The sequence below is a fragment of the Dipodomys spectabilis genome, unplaced genomic scaffold (genome assembly GCF_019054845.1).
Source record: "Dipodomys spectabilis isolate Male_0828 unplaced genomic scaffold, ASM1905484v1 ptg000079l, whole genome shotgun sequence".
Lineage (NCBI taxonomy): Eukaryota > Metazoa > Chordata > Mammalia > Rodentia > Heteromyidae > Dipodomys > Dipodomys spectabilis.
This window is the reverse complement of record NW_024870756.1, coordinates 1268939-1289965: the sequence shown is the minus strand read 5'-3', so window position 1 is coordinate 1289965 and position 21027 is coordinate 1268939. Positions and strand designations below refer to the sequence as shown.

The window sequence follows — 21027 nt, the reverse complement described above, 5'->3', positions numbered from 1 at the left end:
AGGTTGAGAACATCCTCTTGCATGACCGAGGCCACTACGTCCTGTGCGACTTTGGAAGTGCCACCAACAAATTCCAGAATCCACAAACTGAGGGAGTGAATGCTGTAGAAGATGAAATTAAGAAGTAAGCTGTTCCCTTTTTCTTACAGCTTTGTCTGTTACCAAGTGAGCAATTGCACTTATGGGTGGGGCAGAGTGGGAAGAAAATGGAATTAGTCACTCGTCCTTCATCTCACCTCTTCACAGTTGGTTTGTTTGTTTATTAAATGAATGATGAAAAAGGAGGATTTTCAAAAGCATTATGAATAATCAGTGAAGGAGTCTCACCATACTTTTTGTATAGTCTTACAGTCATTTGTATACACATATTATGATTTGCAATATCATGTGCCCACAAGAAGCTAATGTTTCCAAATGTGATCACAATGATTGTGACATTATCTGACATTATCTGTCAAGCTTTTTACTGAATTGCTGCTGGCTTCATGTTCACGAGGGACTCACTTGAAGTGCAGTGGAACTGATGTGTGTAAGGCTATTATTTTCTGCAGACAATCACTGACTTCAACAGAAAAAGCTCCTTTAGTTTTGTGACTGACCTATTTCCCTTCATGCCCATGTTTGATTTTTCATGTGCAAGAGCACTCACTATTGCTACTAGTAAATCAGTGGTTAGGCATGTACATATAGTTCAGCTCCTGTTCCTCTATTTCCTCTATGCATCAACTCAGGCGTCTGGTCCAAGGCACTGTCGGACACCTAAGCCAACACATCTGGGGCCTTGAGACCAGATAAGCACTGCTTGGTAACACCACCATACTACTCGCTTTCTTGAACCCAGGATAAGAACACTGTTGCGTTAGCCTTGTTCCAGGAGCAAAGAACAAGGGTACTTGATCCCATCCATCCCCACCCCAGTTGGATCTGTCCTCCAGAGTATCCTAGCCTGCATTGCAGTACTATTCTGCCACATTTGATGGCTTTGCTATTTTTCAAAACAAATAGAAAAATATAGTATTAGACAACAAGGATTTACAGCAGACTATGTCATTAGAGAACCACAAAAAGTTATTTGTAGGGCTTACTTACTAAGTACATTCATGTCTAAGTGTCCCAAGTTATCAGAGAAGAAGGTCTGTTAGGGGGCTGTGATATAATCTCATTGTACCAATGACAGACAGCCTTTTACTTATGCTAACATTTCATACTCTCTTCTTCAGATGGCTCCCAGGGAATTGAATTATATTAATGTAAAACATTTATGCCATTTCTGGATTTTAATTATAGCACTGATTATATTTAACAAAACATGAATCTCTTGATTGTAGATATACAACGCTGTCCTATCGAGCACCAGAAATGGTCAACTTGTACAGTGGCAAAATCATCACTACGAAAGCAGATATTTGGGTAGGTGTCAACTGACCTGACCACATCCCAGATACCAGCAGTCACTGATGTCAACTCCCAAGATCAATGCAAACTGTGCTATAGCATGTAGCACTGGTACCAATGAATTGTCTACTTGTCTCTTGAGACTGTTCTTTATGTGAGGGGACCAGCCACTGCCTCTTGGAACATGACAAAGGAAACTACTTCAGAGCTGCCAGACTTATTCAGGTGGTTTTTACTTATGTGTTACCAGTTTCATAATAGTAAAGCAGGTAAAATACTTGTTCTTTACTGGAGCACAATTTGGTAATAAGAATATAAATATATAACTCAGCAGCTAAATAGTCATGTTAGGTTCTAAGTTCAAGTTTCTAATAAGAGAAATATTTACATTTTATATCTTCTAGTAAATATGGATGGTGTCAGTATCTCTCAGTAGATCCACTTGGAGTTATGGTAAATAAGTCACTAGCAGCAATCTGCTTTCTTTATTTTTTTTAGGCTCTTGGATGTTTGTTGTATAAATTATGCTACTTCACTTTGCCATTTGGGGAGAGTCAGGTGGCAATTTGTGATGGGAACTTCACAATTCCTGATAATTCTCGATATTCTCAAGACATGCACTGCCTTATTAGTAAGTATTTCAAATTTAGTTTGATTTTTTTTAATCTCTAATCATTAGGAATGAATTGCAGAATAAAGTGATTCGATTCCCTGAGTAATGGTTTGGATGCAGACATAAAGAAATCAGTTAACAATACTTGGGAGCGCAAAGATAGTGTAATGGTGCCTAGAGTGTGGGTCTTTTTGCTAGAAATCTATATCCTGTATCACCCTGTATCACACCTGGGCCAGCTACATGAGTATAAATCCTAATGTGGCTTTGAGCAATACAGTACTTTTGTGTTCTGTTGCAATCTATGTGAAAGCTCTGGTACCAAGAGAGTCTAGCTGACTCATCAAGTGATAAGAAATTCATCTTTGCAAAATTGGAAGCAACTCAAATGAAAATGATTGCAGTGCCTTGGCTGGAATGAATACATAATTAACACCATATAACTCCATGGAACCAGGTTTTTCCTCTCATTTAGGTTAATCGTTGGGTTTTTATAACAAGCATCCAAACCAAATACTTTATTTATAATAGTTGTAAGATTTCCCACATTTTTGTGCTATCATAGCAAACATATGTACTAACATCCATTAGCCAGATGGTAAAATAAGTCATCTTTGTACAAGACTCCATACTAAAATGCTAAAAATCCAAAAATTTTAAATCATCTTTCAAAAACGTTGGCCAATCAGCATCTAAGTTTTAACCATTATGAATCATAAATCCTGAGCAACCTGGCTCAGGAACTGGGTGCACTGGGAAAAAAAAAAAACAGCATCAGATGTGAGGTATACTGAACATCTGATATGTTGAGAGCTTTCTTGTGCCCTCATCTAATTATTAAAATGTGTATTATATGTGTAGTTATTCCTATTAGGCACAGGAGGAAATCAAATTAAGAAAGTACAGGTAGCCTACTGAAGTTAACACAGTTGCAGCTCTTAAGTGATCGCTTCTTCCGTTGTGCCAATTTGATCAACCACCTTTGTCCATTTATTAATGAGCAGGCAGAGAAGGTATTCAAAGGAATGGAATGTGACATCATTAGGATTGTTTTAGAAGAATCACAGATGTATAAATGAGATTTAAAAAATTTGATGTTTGGGGCTGGGAAGGTGGCTCTGTGGTAGAGTGCTTGCCTTGCATGCCTGAGACCCTGGGTTCGATTCCTCAGCACCACATAAGCAAAAAGAAAAAAGCCGGAAGTGGTGCTGTGGCTCAAATGGTAGAACGCTAGCCTTGAGCTGAAGAGCTGAGGGACAGCGTCCAGGCCCAGAGTTCAGGCCCCACGACCGGACCCCCCCCCCCCCAAATTGATGTTTAACAATAATTTTGTAAATTTATAATTAATATAAAATTATTTTGGGACAAAACAGCTCATTGTGACTGTGCATCACTGACATCTTTCCTAAACTCTTATTTAGTTTTACACTATTTGAAGATTGTACCTTGAATCTACAGGCCTAAAATTTGATTTGTTCTTATTTATCCCTCTACCTTCAATATAAGATTCCCTTCTCTGCTTTTTAGCTTATCTCAGTGATGTGACCATTGTAGTCTGGATGGATGAAATTTAAAAAAAAAAAAAATTGGGGGGCGGGGGATCTGGCTAGGAAGGTTTCCTAACCTGATTAATAATCTCCCTCCTCTTTCTCTTCCTCCTCAGTCTGTCCTTCTTCTTCTTCTTTTTCCATAAGTTTTTTCTATAGAATTGATTTTCTTGATTCCTATCAATGACACCCAAGTATGTACAGACTCTGTCAGCTCATTCTCTCCAACACACCCATGCTGCCAGATCATTCTTAGAAAACAGTCCTGTTAAATAAACTTGAATGACTTTCCAGTGGTCCCACAATAGGGCCCAAATGCTTAGAATGGTTCTTAGGATCCTTCATATTTTGGTTCCATCCCACATAGCCAGTCATATCTCTACTTGGCACTTTGGACTCCGGTTTCCATGCAGCAGAGCATTCATTATTGCCCTTTCCAGGTTCATCTTTGCTCACACCATTCTCCCACCTAACCTGCCTTTTTCTCTGCATTTCCGCCCACATCTTCTGCTTTTGTCCTTCCAAGGCTGCAGCCTCACTGCTGTTTCTGAGCTTACTGTCTCAAGCATTCAGTTATTATGTAAGCAGTAGGCACATTCACATCACTGTATATTTACATGTGTATCTTCTCAGAGACTTTTTCTGAGGGTTTTCCAGCTTCAGAGAGGCCAGTTTAAAGTACTTGGAAATTAAACAAGTAGTCTGTGGACCACAATTAAAGTGCTTCTTTATATGGTAATTTATATTTTTCTACAAAAACAAATTCATGAAGTTTGGGTTTTGGTTACACTTACCAAGAGGAATCATTTGTTCAATGAAGCATAAATCAAGAAAGCTACATAACTGTCTTAAGACTCATAATATGAAGGTAGTTATTTCTGTATTGAGAGTTTGAACCTAGGCTGTACATGGCAGTGTATATGCATTTCAATAGCTAATGTACTTATTGTTAGGATATTATGAAGTAAGTTCACATATGTCTGTCTTAGGGTATATGTTGGAACCAGACCCTGACAAAAGGCCGGATATTTACCAGGTCTCCTACTTCTCATTTAAACTACTCAAGAAAGAATGCCCAATTCAGAATGTACAGGTACGTGAATGGTGACTCTTAAAGGAAAGTAAACATGATCAGACTGTCATTTTGAGTTCATGAGGTGTTGATCAGCTGCTTTAAATGAATATAGGTATCTCTTACTTTATCTGCTATGGGGCTTCAGGCAAAGATAACTATAAAGGAAATCCAATTTTCCCTTGGAATTTAATTATAAAATCTAGACAATTACACTGAACAACAATTTTTAAAAATCTCTAGAGATTGAGAGCTTTGATTGGAGACTGACCAACTTCATGCCTTGTCAACTTGCACAGCTCACCAAGAGCCAAGTTCCTTGTCAAACTTTTAGAGTGCTTAGGTATGGACTCTGGACAAGAGCTAGGCCTGCTGCAGCTCAGCCTCTTCTGTCTGTCCTTCTTCCTTGCAGCAGAGTTTTCTTAATTCTGCCTCCATCATTGACCATCTATGACGCACACTAATTTTTTTCTGCCTTCCTCACACTAAGTAGACCCTGAAGTGTTTTCTGTACTTCAGGGTCCTAAACTCCACACTCAAGAGTTTTCTGAGTAAAATGCTCTGCAAACACCCTTTTATAATATTAATAATTTTTTATAACACATTATGACCCCAGTTCTCTTGAATATTTTATTACTAGACAGTCTAATAGATGTTAATATAAAATATTCTTGTTAGTTTTTTTTCCAACAGTGGACTTGGAATGCCATTTTTAGGCTCAAGAGTGCTGGCATATTGAATATATGAGACATACAGATGGTTTTGTTACTAATAAGATTGAGTCAGAACATATAGCTTGATCAGTCATGCCCTTTAACATTCAATTCATATGAGTGAGATGCTTAATTCCTGCGGGTAGGTTCTTCCTGAAAGGAAAGGAGGCAAGAGTGAACAAAATGAGATAAATTTTTCTACATTATTAGTCAGAACTTTGCTTTCTCTGTTGGGAGAGGAATGCTTGATGAGGGGGAAGTCTGGAAGTTTTCTAGCAGAAATTCTTCCCTCCTGATGGCATGAGAAAATAAGAGAACCTCCTAAAAGCCAATGTTATAGCCAGTATTTTGTTTGTCAACTTTCCTAGTTTGATATGAAGTAGCCTGTGTAGTAACTATGATCATGTTTTCTTCTGTGGGTCACTTTCCCATTCATAAGGAACCAGAAGCCTTCAGACTGATAATTAGTAATAAAAGATAAACTTCACAAGAATCATGTCGTTTGGTAGTCAGGAATGGTAATCTCTTAATTACAGGAATGGTGGTTCCAAGCAGCTAGCTAGTGCTCCCTCAAGAAACAGTATTGCCAGGTGCCAGAGATTTGTGCCCATAATCCTAGCTACTCAGGAGGCTGAGATTTGAGGGTTGTGGTTTGTTGCCAGCCTGGTCAAGAAAGTCCATGAGACTCTTAACCTCCAGTTAGCCAGGAAAACACACACCCTATCCTTCTCCCCCTCCTTCCTTCTCCTCCCCTTCCCAACCTTCCCTTCTCTCTCCCTCTCCCTCTCCCCTTCTCTTTCCCTTCTTCCCCCCTTCCTTCTCTTTCTCCCTCCCCTTACCTCTCCATCTCTCTTTCCCCCTCCTCCCCCTCTCTGTCTGTCTGTCTCTCTTTCTCTCTCTCTCTCTCACACACACACACACACACAGCTGGAAGTGGGGCTTTTGCTCAGCTGGTAAAATGCCAGCCATGAGCAAAAAGCTAAGGGACAGCACACACAGGCCTTAAGTTTAAGTTCCAGTACTGGCATGCAGAATAGAAGAAAGAAGTAATATTGGATGATGCAGAATCCAAGCTAGAAGGACTCCACTTGGTTTGTGGGTTGAGTAGTACCTCTTGTATTGGGAAGAGGTGCTGACTCAATAACAGAATACACTGGTAGTCAGTATTCTCAGCAGTGTTCTCACTAGAAGATAAAAAGCCTCCTGGTTTGCACCAGAATCAGCTCTAACCTCTCTAATATGTAGCTAAGAGCTTGAATATATGTGTGTGTATGTATATATGTATATGTGTGTATATATACATATATAAAATCCCTTTCCCATTCCTTTTGTGACATCACTTCTAAGCTTTGCAGTAGGAAGAGAAGGGAAGGGAAGGGAACCAAGGGCAAAGCTCAGTGAGCTCAGCCTGGGGCAGTGACCACAGAGAGTGGTCACTGAATCGCTCTCTCCTTTTCTTGGACACTTGGGTTCCTTGACTCTGATAGTGCATTTGGTTAACTTATCTTCCTTTTAACAGGAGGATCAGTGCCTGGAAGTTGTATTAAAGACACTCAGATGTAATGTACTTTCATCAGCCCAGTCATTCTTGTATGAAGAAATCTATGGTGTCTTTTTTCCCTTCCCCCACCCCCCCCCCCCCCCCGCCTTTCATTTAGAATTCTCCCATTCCTGCAAAACTTCCTGAACCTGTGAAAGCCAGTGAGGCAGCTGCAAAAAAGACCCAGCCAAAGGCCAGGTAAGAAATGCCCTTGTGAGCATGCATTTTGTTTGGGGTACCTGCAGAGGGAAGATGCCTGTGTCTCTTGATTCCTAGGTTATCAAGACCAGGAGCTGCACAGATCAGAAAGGCAAGCTGTGTCCCCTACACAGAAGTGCTCTTAGGAATATAAATATAATAAAATTCTGGGTGTATATTTGAATGAGAATCAAGAAACCTGCAGCTGTTTCCCTTGCATGGGAATAGGCACATGAAGCAATGGCACACTTTACATGTTGCTACCAGTGTGTCCTAACATGTGTCCTGGCTTGTGGTTAGGCATGTTCCCCATGCCATTCCATCAGCTTTCTTTCCTTTTTACTCTTAGGACCCCATTAGAAATCAAACAAGTGAAAGCAAAAAGACTCCATAGTTCTTAGTGAATGACATCTTGTACTACCAAGAAAAGATTGAATAAGCAAAGATGTTCTATATCTCTCTGCCTCAAAGAGAGAGAATAAGGAGGGGGCCGTGAAAGGCTGGGAGAACTGTTAGGCAGTTGAGAGGGATGGGGTGACGTGACACAGATTACAACAAAACTTCAGGAAGGTTAACCAAAGGTGTTGGGCGGTCCTCATACCAGAGTCATCTGGCAGAACCCCATCCATTCTGGAATCCCTGCAACTAGAACATTAGAGCCGGAAGAGACCTGTGAAAAGCAGGGCCTCAGAAAACTCAGCATGGATTTCTGGAGCATAGCGTCTGAGATTTGTTCATCCCCCCAATAGCTGAAATTCTGCCAGGTATTTTCATCAAATGGCAAAATCCTAGGGTGACCCAGAAGATGTTTGTGCCTTCTTTTTTCCACCATCCTCTCATAGGAAATGTTAGCAGCAAACTCTCTCAACAAAGGACCCTAGATGGGAATGTGAATTAGAATAGAATAGTAAAGTAACTTTTATATTTAAAAAATCTCCAGTATTTATAGAATGCTTACTGTCTCGAGTTATTCTTGATAGGAGTCTAAAATAATGATACTTCAATTTGTGATAAACTTAGTAAACTTAACAAGCAAAAATTGTTACTTTCTGGTCTCTTAGTTTCTTATAGTAATTCTACCATGCTCACTTCTTGGAGGCTGATTTAATTAGTTCATTCCTTTGGATTTATAGTCATCTTTTAGAAGGCCCAAATGTGATATGTACAAAGATTGAGCAAGGACGTATTTTCCCACAAAGCACACATATTGGAAGAGGTCCTTACAAACATAAATATTTTGGACACTGCAGTTTAATTCATAATTATCAGTGAATATGCATATAAGAGACTCAAGGCTGAAAGATGTTAAATGACATGTCTGTTATCATACAGTTAGTGGGGAGCTAAAGCTCAAATACAGTTCCTGTCATTCCAAATCCCACGTCAAAAGATGTTACTCTCAAGAGAAGACCAATGTGAATTTATAAAGACCAATGCTCACATTTAAATTTCCACAGAAGTCTGTTTCCCTATCTCTACCTTGGGCTTTTACTTTCATATACTTTTCTCCTATTCTCCAGCATCTGTTCCATTTCCTCCTCCCACTTTCCTTCTCCAGATTATAGCATTCCAAATGTGATCATTTTTATATTAGCAGTTCTTTGCTCTTTATAAAAGTACCGTATAACGGGGGTGAGGAACTTTGGACCATTTAGTATACCACAGGACAGACATGTATGGTTTTCCTTGGCTGCCCATAGCTCTGTATTGATAATTTTATATGACTCAGAAATGATGTTATAAATACCCAAATGGTCTTGGCAGAAAAAAAGGTTACCAGCCCCTGGTAATGTCCAGCCTGCTGATAAATTTCTGAGTCTAGAAGGGGCATTCCTGAAGCTCGTGCCAGACATGTTTTAGAAATGCTCATGAATCTTGTTTATTTTGGCCTTAGCCTCAATTATACTCCTAAAGTGCATTTCAAAGAACACTTAGCTCTGATCTAAGCCTAGACTAATATAAATGGAAATCAGCACCTGGGCTTTAGCAAGTACACCATAGTAGTTCTCTCTTAGTTTGCATTGGAGTTGGCTGGTATAGGAAGTCCTAAATTATCATAGCTTATAGAAGATAGATAGATATTTTTTTCTCACAAGTGAACAAAGTTTGAAGGTAAGTAGGCCAGAACCAGTATAGCAGTTCTGTTCCACAAAATCTCTGTAACCCAGATTTCTTTAAGCACATCACTCTACCATCTCTGTATATATCTACTGTTCTAGATCATTGTGACAACAGCCATATTCAAAGCAGCAAGATTAAGGAATAACCAAAGGTAATAGAGAGGCAATGAACATGAACCAGTTATATCCTATGGCTTCTAGAAACTGCCACATAGCAGTGTATTTTCATCCTGTGTAAGGCTTTATTCATTCCATGTAAACACATGACCACACCTGACTGCAGAAGAGACAATTCTATGTGAATTTTACTCTGGGCAACCCTGAACCTAGGGTATTACTATGGCGAAAAGAAATTGTTTATGCCAATCCTGAGGCTTGAACTCAGGGCCTGGGTTACTTCCCTGAGCTTTTGCGCAAAGACAGTGCTCTACCACTTGAGCCACAGCTCCACTTCCAGCTTTTCTGATGCTTTATTGAAGAGTCTCATTAACTTTCTTGCCTTGGCTAGCTTCAAACTACAATCCTCACATCTTAGCCTCCTGAGTAGCTAGGATTACAGACATGAGGTGCTGGTGCCTAGCAAGAGTTGCTGTTTTTAAGAAAACGATACTCTTGACACATACCCAATTTAATTCTTTTATCTTAGATTATTTACTATTCCTTAGTTTTTATATTGGATTTGTTCATTGCATGCTTTTCATTATAGAGAAACCATTTTGACAATTAGCCCTAAGTTATATCTGAAAACTGCCTGTCTCAAGCCCTTGGTATTATTTTCTTTTGTGTCACACCTGGGGCTTAAACTCAGAGCCTGGGCACTGTTCCTCAGCTTTTGTGCTCTCAAGGGTAGTGCTTTACCACTTCAGCCACAGCTCCACTTCCAGATTTTGGGGAGTTAATTAGAGATAAGAGTCTCTTGGACTTTCCTGCTCTGGATGGCTTTGAACTGCCATCCTCAGATCTCAGTCTCTTGAGTAGCTACAGGCCAGCAAGCCACCAGCTCATTGCGCCTACAGCCATTACCACCCAGCTGTTTGTTTGTTTGTTTTTTTTTTGTATTATTACCTAAACTATAACTGGGAAATACTAGAATGTAGTTAGTAAAAAGGTGGGTAGAATAAGCATGAGAAGCATTGTATTCTATAGAAGGTTCTCATTGAGATTCACCATGCCCATTCACACAGAGTAAGTTGGAAAGAAATCAGACATTTTGGTTAGGGTGCTAAATTTTTATTTGCCTACCAAGCATTTTATTTTATTTTTCCAAGACATGTTGTAATGCCATACATGTTTTGGGGAAGTGTTGATCAAGCAGGTATCTGAAAGATTGGGAGGAGTGTTGAGAAGAAATTATCACACACTCTGCTCACTCCTCTCCTGTATTACACTGTGTAATAGGAATATTTTCTCTCTCTCTCTCTCTCTCTTTTTCTTTCCTTTTCTAGACTGACAGACCCCATTCCCACCACAGAGACTTCAATTGCACCCCGCCAGAGGCCGAAAGCTGGGCAGACTCAGCCAAACCCAGGAATCCTTCCCATCCAGCCAGCCCTGACACCTCGGAAGAGGGCCACAGTTCAGCCCCTACCTCAGGCTGCAGGTTAGTAAATTAGATTGGGTTTCAGGTCTTTGTTATAGAACTGTTGGAAAGCCTACTTTTGTCTTAGGAAGGGAATCCAAAGGCACATAGGAATAATGGGGTACAGCTGTTCAAATAGTATAGCAATGGCTATAAAAAGGGAGATCTCTCATTCTATACTTAGGTGGATCTCTGAATCCACTGAGCCTGTTCTTTGTTTTTCATTCATTCTTTCTTTTTTTAAATACTTTTTTTTAAATTGTAAAAATACTGTACAGAGGGGTTACAGTTACATGAGCAAGGTAATGAGTACATTTCCTATCAAGATTGTTAACCTCCTTCTTTGTTTTTCCCCTACCATCCCTTCCCTCTCACCTCCACAACTACACTCCCCCCCCCCCCAGCCTAAATTGTAAAGTTCATTTTTCAACATAGTGTCTTGTGCATCTCATTGTTAAAATGGATCAACCTATATCCCTATTTAAGCATTTTGTTTTTTCCCTTCCCCTCCCCAAATTAGAGAAGTATATATACAAGATGCAGGGCACTGACATCAAATACAGTGAAAACATTCCTTCCTTCCTTCTTTCCTTCCTTCCTTCCTTCCTTCCTTCCTTCCTTCCTTCCTTCCTTCCTTCCTTCCTTCCTTCCTTCCTTCCTTCTTTCGTGTTGCCCCTTATTTTGTGGTCTAGTTCATTCATCCCATTCCTACTTCTTTATTTCATACATTCCTTCTTGCTTTTAAACAATATTGCTTCTGGAAAGGGAAGGTAGCCCAGTAGTAGAGTGCTTGCCTTGCATGCATGAGGCCCTGGGTTCAATTCCTCAGCACCATATAAGCAGAAAAAGCCAGAAGTGGCACTGTGGCTCAAGTGGTAGAGTGCTAGCCTTGAACTGAAGAGATGAGGGACAGTGCCCAGGCCCAGAGTTCAGGCCCCACCACCGGCAGAAAATAAATAAATTATATATATATATATATATATATATATATATATATATAGCTTCTTTTGTTTTTTAAAGCATATATGAATCATACAATTCCAGAGGTTTCATTGTGATAACTTTCATATATGCATATAATAAACTTTAATCATATTTACCCCCTCTATTATTGTTTCTGAGCTCCTTCCTTTAAATTTTTCTTGCAATTTTTAAAAAATAAATTTCAGTATAACATTTTTTTGTTGTTGTTCTTTTGTGCCAATCCTAGGACTTGAATTTGGGGCTGGGCTTTGTTTTTGATCTTTTTTGTTGTTATTGTTTAGTTTTGCTTTGTTTTGTGTGCTCAAGGCTAGCACTCTACTGCTACTACTTGAGCTACAACTCCACTTCTGGCTTAGTTGGAGGTAAGAGTCTCATACTTACTGGGAAATTAGAATCCTGTTTTAAAAGTTGCCTGTGCCTATATCTTCAAGTGTTTTCCTCATATTTTTCCATAGTAGTTTCAAAGATTTTTTTATATTGAGTGAGAGATAGAAATCTGGCACCAGTGTTCTACATGTGAATATCCAGTTTTCTCAACACTATTTGTTAAAAGTACTGTTTGTTTTTCCTCCAATATATGCTTTGGGCATGTTTGTTGAAAATCAGATAGCTATACCTACATATATTTCTGGGTCTTCTATTACATTTCCTACTTATGTGTTTTTGTAACTGTATCACATTGTGTTTGTATTGGTGACTCTGTAATATAACTTAAAGCGGTGCATTAGCAGTACTCTTTTTACTCAGGATTACTTTATCTAGTTAGGGTCTTCTGTCCTTCCATGTGAATTTTAGGGTTTTGTTTTTCTTTTTTTATATGCTGATACTGGGACTTAAACTCAGGGACAGGATGCTCTCCCCTAGCTTTTTCTCTCAAGGTTAGTGCTCTACCACTTGAGTTTACACTTCTACTTCTGGCTTTTTTGCTGGTCAGTTGGATAAGAGTCTCTTGGATTTGTCTACCCAAACTGACTTCAACCTTGATCCTCAGATCTCTACCCTCCTGAGTAGTTGAAATTACATGTGTGTTCAGTGCCCAGCCCCTTGATTTTTCTAGTTCTATGAAATAGAGTTGGGAGGTGGGAATGTGGCTCAGTGGTAGAGCGCTTGCCTTGCATGCATGAGGCCCTGGGTTCGATTCCTCAGCACCAAATATGCAAAAAGAAAAAAGCTGGAAGTGGCACTGTGGCTTAAGCGGTAGAGCGCTAGCCTTGAGCTGAAGAGCTGAGGGACAGCGCCCAGGCCCAGAGTTCAGGCCCCACAACCGGACCCCCCCCCCAAAAAAAAAAAAAAGAAATAGAATTGGATTTTTGATGGGGACTATGTGGAATCTGTAGGCTGCTTTTGCTAGTATAGCCATTTTCACAGTATTTTGCCAACTCATGGCCTTGTGGAATCTTTATATTCTAAATTTCTTCTGTTTCTTTAGTGTTTTGAAGTTCTTTCTCTATTTCTTTGTCTGTCTGTCTTTCTCTCCTTTGACAATACTGGGGTTTGGACTCAGGCCTATGCAAGTTTTCTACCAATGGAGCCACTCAAGTGTCGGTTATTTAGGAGTTAGTGTATTGCTTTTTACCCAGACTAGCTTGGACCATGATTCCCTTATTTGTGCTTCCTTTCATAGCTGAGATGGCAAGTGCATACAACCATACATGTTTTATAGTTTTCATTATAGCAGTTTTTCACTTCCTTAATTAACTTTATTCCTAGGTATGTAAGTATTTTGAGGTATTAAAAATAGTGTTTGTTTTCATAATTTCTTTTTCAGCCTGTTCATTATTGGTATATAGAGAAGTTCTTGATTTTTTAATGTTGGTTTTACATCCTACTATTTATTAAAAATGTTTGTCAGATTTGAGAGATTTGGGGAAGTCTTTAGGGTCTTTAAGTACAGGATCATATAATCTGCAGATAGGAATAATTAGACAAGAATATTCTTAATTTAATCTTTTATCTCTTGAAGTATCTCACATTTCTGTTCTGCCATTCTGTTTCTCATGAAATAAATGAACTCTGCTTTATAAAATGTATTGATAGAGAATATCAAATAATTGAATATAATCATCACTTCTACTAGAAATCTGCTTTGGATAGATTTAGTTACCATCTACTCATAGCTGGACATCCAGGTGGGAGTTGTATAAATTACACATAAAATGTCAATGTAGGTGTGGTGGTTCATGGCTGTACTTCCAGTTACCTGGGAAACGGATATTGGGAAGATCAAATTTTAAGGCTAGCTTGGGGGATATAAAGTTAGTGAGACTCCCCATCTCAACTAGTAAGTGAGAATGCTAGTGTGCAACTGTCATTCAAGCTATGTGGGAAGCATAAACAGGAGAATCACAGTCCAGGCCAGCTCAGACAAAGATTTTGGGATCCTATCCCAAAAATAACTACAATATAAAGGACTAGTGGTGTGACTCAAATGGTAGATCCATACATGGCAAGTACAAGGCCCTGAATATAACCCCTAAACTGCCCAAAAAAACCCACAAAAAAACAACAACCCAAAAATTGCTGTGTTGTATGTCAACTGGTATAAAGATGTGTTTATGTACAGAGTAGCATCAAAGATCAGCTGACTGTAGATATGCTGACCAAACAGGATGATAGAAAGAGAAGATTTTGTAAAAGAGGCAACACACTGGATGGTAAAAAACAAAAAAATACAGTGGGACATGATAAACTATACAGGTTTCTAAACATTTACACCATGAGACCAAATGAGGACATTCCTAGGAGAGGATCACAAAGGCTCAATAGCTATGTGCATAAGATCCTATAAAATAATATTTATCAAAATGAACTCCAAGAAATGGAAACAAGAGGTTTTATGTTTTTATTTCTTTGTTGCAGTTTTTTATTTCTTTCTCTTTTGCCTTGTTTGTAAGTTTATCTGTTTTGAGGAGGGTAAGGGGGGGCCATAGAAAGGGTAGGCAGAGATACTAACACTGTGTTGAAAATAAACTATACAACTTGTGGGTGGGGATAGGAGGGAAAAACTGGGAGAGAACAAGGGAAGGGGTGACGCTGTTCAAAAAGAAATTCACTCATTTACCTGACTTTGTAACTGTAACCCCTCTGTACACACCTTTATGTGTGTGTGTGTGTGTGTGAGTGTGTGAGTATGTGTGTGTGTGTGTGTAGTTTAACTTACTGTTGAATTCTGTTTTGAAAAATTTGAAGCACATAATTTAGCCAGAAGATGGAATGAGTGTGTGTGTGGGGGGGGGGGGGGAGGGTTAAACTTACTGTTCAATTCTGTTTTGAAAAATTTGAAGCACATAATTTAGCCAGAAGATGGAATGATTTACCAGGTAAAACAGGGAAGCAGGAGCACCTGGATCTTGGGATAATCTGCCTGGTTATCAAATCAGAAAGCTGTTCTTTCTGCAAGAGTTTCAAGTCCTTACATGGAGTTTATTCTCATTGCAGGAGCCAGCACTCAGCCTGGCCTTTTGGCCAGTGTTCCCCAACCAAAAGCCCAACCCCCACCAAGTCAGCCTCTGCCACAGTCTCAGCACAAGCAGCCACAGGCTCCTCCCACTGCCCAGCAGATGCCTTCCACCCAGGCCCAGGGTCTGCCCTCTCAGGCCCAGGCCACGCCCCAACACCAGCAGCAGCTCTTTCTCAAGCAGCAGCAGCAGCAGCAACAGCAGCAACCACCACAACAGCCACAGTCACAGCCACAACCACAGCAGCCACCACCACAGCAAGCAGCAGGCACTTTTTACCAGCAGCAGCAGCAGCAGCAGCAGCCACAGCAGCAGGCCCAGACTCAGCAGGTAAGGTAATCCAGATTTGACCCATGCTTGTGTAGTGGAGTCATGACTGTGAAAAGGACCACCTAGGACAAGTATATTCCTTGGAAAGTGCTGGATTAACAGTCACTGACTGTTATTGTTCTTGGATGTCAATACTAAAGTCCTGTGGAGTGAATTGATCACTTGCACCCCTTTCAATGTTCTTCTCAGGCCATAGAAAATTCGCCCTGCTTGAGGAATCTAGCAAAGGAGCTGATTTCTAAGGACAGACTGGTGGAGGAAAATTTATTTCCATCAAGTATCCAAGCGTATTTATTTCTCATGTCTCCTAATTTAAGTTGACCTGATGAAATCAGGATCCAAACAAGGTTTATGTGTTATATTTTGAGTATGTTTTTTCCATTATTTTTTAAAAATACTTTTATACATATTTTTATTATGAACACATTCATTTGCCATTATTTTTATGTTTTTATATCCCCTCTCCCTCCTTTATTTCCTTTGCCATCTAGTGTGTGTGTGTGTGTGTGTGTGTGTGTGTGTGTGTGTGTGTGTGTGTGTGTGTGTGCGTGCGCGCGCGCCAGTTTAGGGCATGAACTTCAGGGCGTGGGTACTGTCTCTGAGCTCTTTTGCCCAAGGTTAGCACTCTACCACTTGAACCACAGCACTATTTCCAGCTTTTTGATGGTAAGATGGAAATAAGTATCTCACAGACTTTATTGCCTGGGCTGGCTTTGAACCCTGATCTAAAGATCTCAGATTCCTGAGTAAGTAGAATACAAGGATTATAGGAATGAGCCACTTGTGCCTGGCAACTTATTTTTAAGAAAATATATTGGTTATTCTGTGGAACTTTCTACATTCTGGAAATGGTATAATTTGTCATGCTCCTCCATCTTCTCTGTAAACTGGGATTTCTTGTGGCCTACTCAACATTCAATCTGGCAGTTCTCCATTCTTCATCACACATATCACAAGGCCTATGATGCTGATTGTCCTTTTTTAAAAAAATATTAAGACCACTCAGTGTGTTTAGGTATTATCTACTTAATATAATGTTTCTAGGCTTCTTCATGAGCCTACTAGCCATTGCTGAGCATTGCCTAGTCCATTAGTTGTCTAGAGATGGCAAAAGACAGGGGCTGTATTTTTTTTCCTTTCTTTTCTTTTCTTCTCCCTCTCTCCCTCTCTCCCTCCCTCCCTCCCTCCCTCCTTCCCTCTCTTTCTCTCTCTTTCTTTCTTCCTTTCTCTCTCCTTTCTTTACTTCCTTCCTTCCTTCCTTCCTTCCTTCATGGGGCTTGAACTTGGGACTAAGTGCTGTCTCTGAGCTCTTTTTGCTCAAGACTAGTACTCTGCCACTTTGAGCCACAGCACCACTTTTGGTTTTTCTGGTGGTTAATTGGAGATAAGAGACTTGTGGACTTTCCTGACCAGGCTAGCTTTGAGCCTCCTGAGTAGCTAGGATTACAGGCATGAGCTCCCAGTGTCTGGCAGGGTTTGTATTATGAATATGTAAAAATATTTATATAGTTTGAAAGAATTTATAAAAAAAATTTTCCCCCTTGCTGGGCTCACACTTGTAATCTTAGCTATTCAGGAGGCTAAGATCTAAGCATCTTGATTTGAAGCCAGTTCAGACAAGAATGTCTGTGACTCTTATCTCCAATAAACTACCAAAAAAGCTAGAAGTGAAGCTGAGGCTCAAATGGTAAAGTTCTAGCCTTGAGCAAAAAAAAAAAATAAGCTCAGGAACAGTGCTCAGGCACTGAATTCAAACCCCAGGGCCAGAGCAACAACAACAAAATTCATGGGCTGGGAAGGTAGCTCAGTGGTAGAGTGCTTCCCTTGCATGCATGAGGCCCGGGGTTCGATTCCTCAGCACCACATAAGAAAAAAGAAAAGGAAGAGGAAACAAAGGAGGAGGCCACAATGCTTGATAAGAAATGTACTCATTAACCTTCCCATGTAATTGTAACTCCTCTGTACAGCATTTTCACAATAAAAAATAAATAAAAATAAAAAAAAAAGAAAAAAGCTGGAAGTGGCGCTGTGGCTCAAGTGGTAGAGCACTAGCCTTGAGCTGAAGAGCTGAGGGTCAGCGCCCAAAAAAAAAAAAATTCTTCCCCCTCTAACTTATATAGAGCTAGCCCTCATTCCTGTTTACAGCTTGGTCATGTCCATTTGATACCCTTTAGAACATAATATAGTTCATCCATTCTCCTGTTGATAGAACTTGGGTTGTTTTCAGCATTTTGCTGTTAGAAATAGACAGCGTTATTTTAACATATTCTTTTGCTAATCCTTTAATTTTGTATCACTTGACAACTAGTATCCTCCCAATTAGTTCAAGAAAGGAAGAAAGAACAATATTTGGGATTTTCCAAGACAAGATTTTGACTTTAGTTTATTAGCAGATCCATATTTTGAGCTTTGTTTTATGCTGAGCTCAAACTCCCCAGCATCAAGGATTAAGGACACACATAGAAGTGCCACAAAACCAGGTACCTTTACAATCTGTACTCCCAGTAAGGCTGCAAGGCTGGGGCAGGAGGATATTTTGAGCCAACAAGATTGAGGTTAGCCTTGGCACATCGTGAGAGTACTGTTACAAAAAACCGTAAAAATGTTTTAGAATGTGCTGAATGCTTTGATTTTTTTCCAGTTTTATTTATTTTCTTTCTTAAAAGAAATTTTTGGAAATGAAGCTGTGACTAAAGTGGTAGAGCACTAGCCTTAAGCACTAGCCTTAAGCTCAGGGACAGTGCCCAGGCCCCAAGTTCAAGCCCCAGGACCAGCACCCTCAAAAAAAAAATTGTTTGTATTATAAAGGTGATATATAGAAGGGTTACAGTTACATAAGTCAAGTAAAGAGTACATTTCATTTTGAACACTGTCACCTCTTTCCTCACTCTTTTCCCAGTTTTCCCTCTGCTTTTTTTTAACCAATACTTGGCTTGAAATCAGGGCCTCACATATTCACTGTGCTTTCTTACTCAGAGCTACCACTCTGCCTCTTGAACCATACCTTCAGTCTAGCATTTTGCTAGTGATTTGAAGATGAAGTCTTTTTCTGCTTGAGCTGGCTAGCTTCAAACCACAATCTTACAGGTTTCAGCTTCCTGAGTAGCTAAGGTTAAAGGTGTGAGCCACTGGTTTCTAACGATATTTTGAATGATTAAAAATGTCATAGTTTCCTAAAGATAGAGCTATTGCAAAATAATTTCCAAGAGCCTTGAAATGAATCTTAGCAGCTAGGTTAATGTTGAGGTTATCCTTTCAATGTCATCATTGCTTCAGCCTGTCCACACAGGAGCATTTTAATCTTGCCTACTTCAAAACCCTTATTTATTTATTTATTTATTTATTTATTTATTTATTTATTGCCAGTCCTGGTGCTTGAACTCAATGCCTGGGCACTGTCCCTGAGCTTAGGGCTAGCACTCTACCACTTGAGCTACAGTGCCACTTTCAGCCTTTTCTGTTGATGTGGTACTAAGGAATTGAACCCAGGACTTCATGCAAGCACTTTACCACTAAGCCACATTCCCAGCCCTTCAAAACCCTTTTATAAGAACAATTCCTTCTGTGATTGAGAAGTCATTTGTTTGTATCATGGAGTTATGTGTGATGTTTAATCCCATAGCATCCCTTAGGCTAGGCCTGGAAAGTCAAAATGCTTATTATCCCAGCTACTTAGTAAGCAGGGGTCAGAGGACCATGAGTTCAAGGCTAGTCTTGGTAAAGTCAGTGTGACTTTGTCTCAAAAACAAAATAAATAAAAAGTTACAGTGTAGCTCAAGTGGAGTACACTTGCCTAGTATGTAAAAGACCATGGATTTAATCCCTAGTACATTAAAAAAAAAAAAAAAGGCCAGTCTAGTGCAATAGATAAGACTTGGCAATATACGGTGCTTCTGGGTTTATTTTAATGCCCTGAGATTTCCATCGTAAGTATTTATGCAGGCTTTCTCTTGGTGGCTTCAACACTGATCTTAATTCATCTTTTGTGGATGTGGTTCAGTGATAGGCTCTAACTGGCTTCCTCATTTCTTGCTTACTTCTGCCCAGTTCCAAGCAGTACATCCAGCAACCCAGCAACCAGCAATCACTCAATTCCCTGTTGCATCCCAGGGAGGCTCTCAGCAGCAGCTGATACAGAACTTCTACCAGCAGCAGCAGCAGCAACAGCAACAGCAACAGCTGACCACAGCCCTGCATCAGCAGCAGCTAATGACTCAGCAGGCAGCCCTGCAGCAGAAGACTGCTGTGGTGGCACCACAGCCCCAGGCCCAGCCAGCAGCGGCTGCACAGCCGGCTTCTGTGCAGGAATCCACTGTAAGAATCATCCAGAGCTTAGCAGCAAAAGTGGAAGAGGAGATTGCAGCAAGGCTAGGGAATGGGCAGGAAGGTGGCAGTAGCTGTGTGTGGGCTTCTGAATTAGAATGAGATTGCCTTCCCATCCTAGAGTTAAAACAGTATTCTCTTAATATCTCTAGGAACAGTGTGATATAGAAAGAAGGATTCCCTTCCCCCTCCTGCTTTTCCTGGGGCTTAAATTCAGGACCTGGGCTCAAGGCCACACAGCTCCATTTCTGGCTTTTTGATTGTTATTTAGAGATAGGAGTCTCACGGACTTTTCTGCCTCGGCTGGTTCTAAACCAGGATTTTCTGATCTCAGCCTCTGGAGTAGCTAGGATTACAGATATGAGCCCCACCCCCCACGCCTGGTGGATTTTATTTTATTGTTTAATGTTTCTAGCTAGTGATGAAGAACAAGAACCTTTATCACTGTGAAATTAAGCTGGCAGGAAAAGTTAGCAGGACCCTAGTTCCTAATCAAGGACCTAAAGTTAGAACTAATCCCTTCCCTTGTCCTAGGACAGTTTGATCCACTGTGCCTTTTCCAGTCCGATTGTCAGAGACTACATTATTTTTTCTTTTTGGATGTTATTGATAAACCTAAATTAGCTCTCATTATTTGTTATGCTTAGTTGCTGGTTTTCCCTTTTCCTTCTCCTGTACCTTTTTTTTTTTTCTGAACTGAAACATATTTAATCTCTCTCCCTAACAGATTCAAGCCCCAGTAAGACAACAGCCAAAGGTTCAGACAACCCCACCTCCTACTATCCAGGGACAGAAAGTTGGATCTCTCACTCCTCCATCATCTCCCAAAACCCAGCGTGCTGGGCACAGACGTATTCTCAGTGACGTAACCCATAGTGCAGTCTTTGGGGTCCCTGCCAGCAAATCAACCCAGCTGCTCCAGGCAGCTGCAGCTGAGGCCAGTCTCAATAAGTCCAAGTATGTAGTGCTGCTGCTTTGTTCATACCTTGTGGGCTTTTCTTAGGTGATTATTGGGTTATTCTTTGGAAAAGTTTGTGGGTGTGTGGAGGTATATGTAGTGGCAGTGCATGCATATGTTTGGTAAGGAACTGTTAGCTTGTCTATAGTGCTTATACTGTAGTGATCATAAGATTCTATTCCCAGAGCCTGAAGGCA

At 40.2% G+C, this 21027-nt stretch overlaps 1 protein-coding gene across 4 annotated transcripts in view; it reads left to right on the top strand.

Moving 5' to 3' along the window:
* Window positions 1-21027, top strand: part of Aak1 (AP2 associated kinase 1) — a 175211-nt gene that overhangs the window by 119767 nt on the left and 34417 nt on the right. For all 4 annotated transcript variants that reach the window (XM_042683071.1, XM_042683068.1, XM_042683070.1 and 1 more), the window contains exons 6-14: window positions 3-124; window positions 1329-1410; window positions 1894-2026; window positions 4545-4648; window positions 6999-7078; window positions 10644-10798; window positions 15200-15549; window positions 19597-19863; window positions 20600-20829. In XM_042683071.1, the coding sequence (XP_042539005.1) occupies window positions 3-124; window positions 1329-1410; window positions 1894-2026; window positions 4545-4648; window positions 6999-7078; window positions 10644-10798; window positions 15200-15549; window positions 19597-19863; window positions 20600-20829 (1523 nt within the window). The remainder of the gene's footprint in view (window positions 1-2; window positions 125-1328; window positions 1411-1893; window positions 2027-4544; window positions 4649-6998; window positions 7079-10643; window positions 10799-15199; window positions 15550-19596; window positions 19864-20599; window positions 20830-21027) is intronic.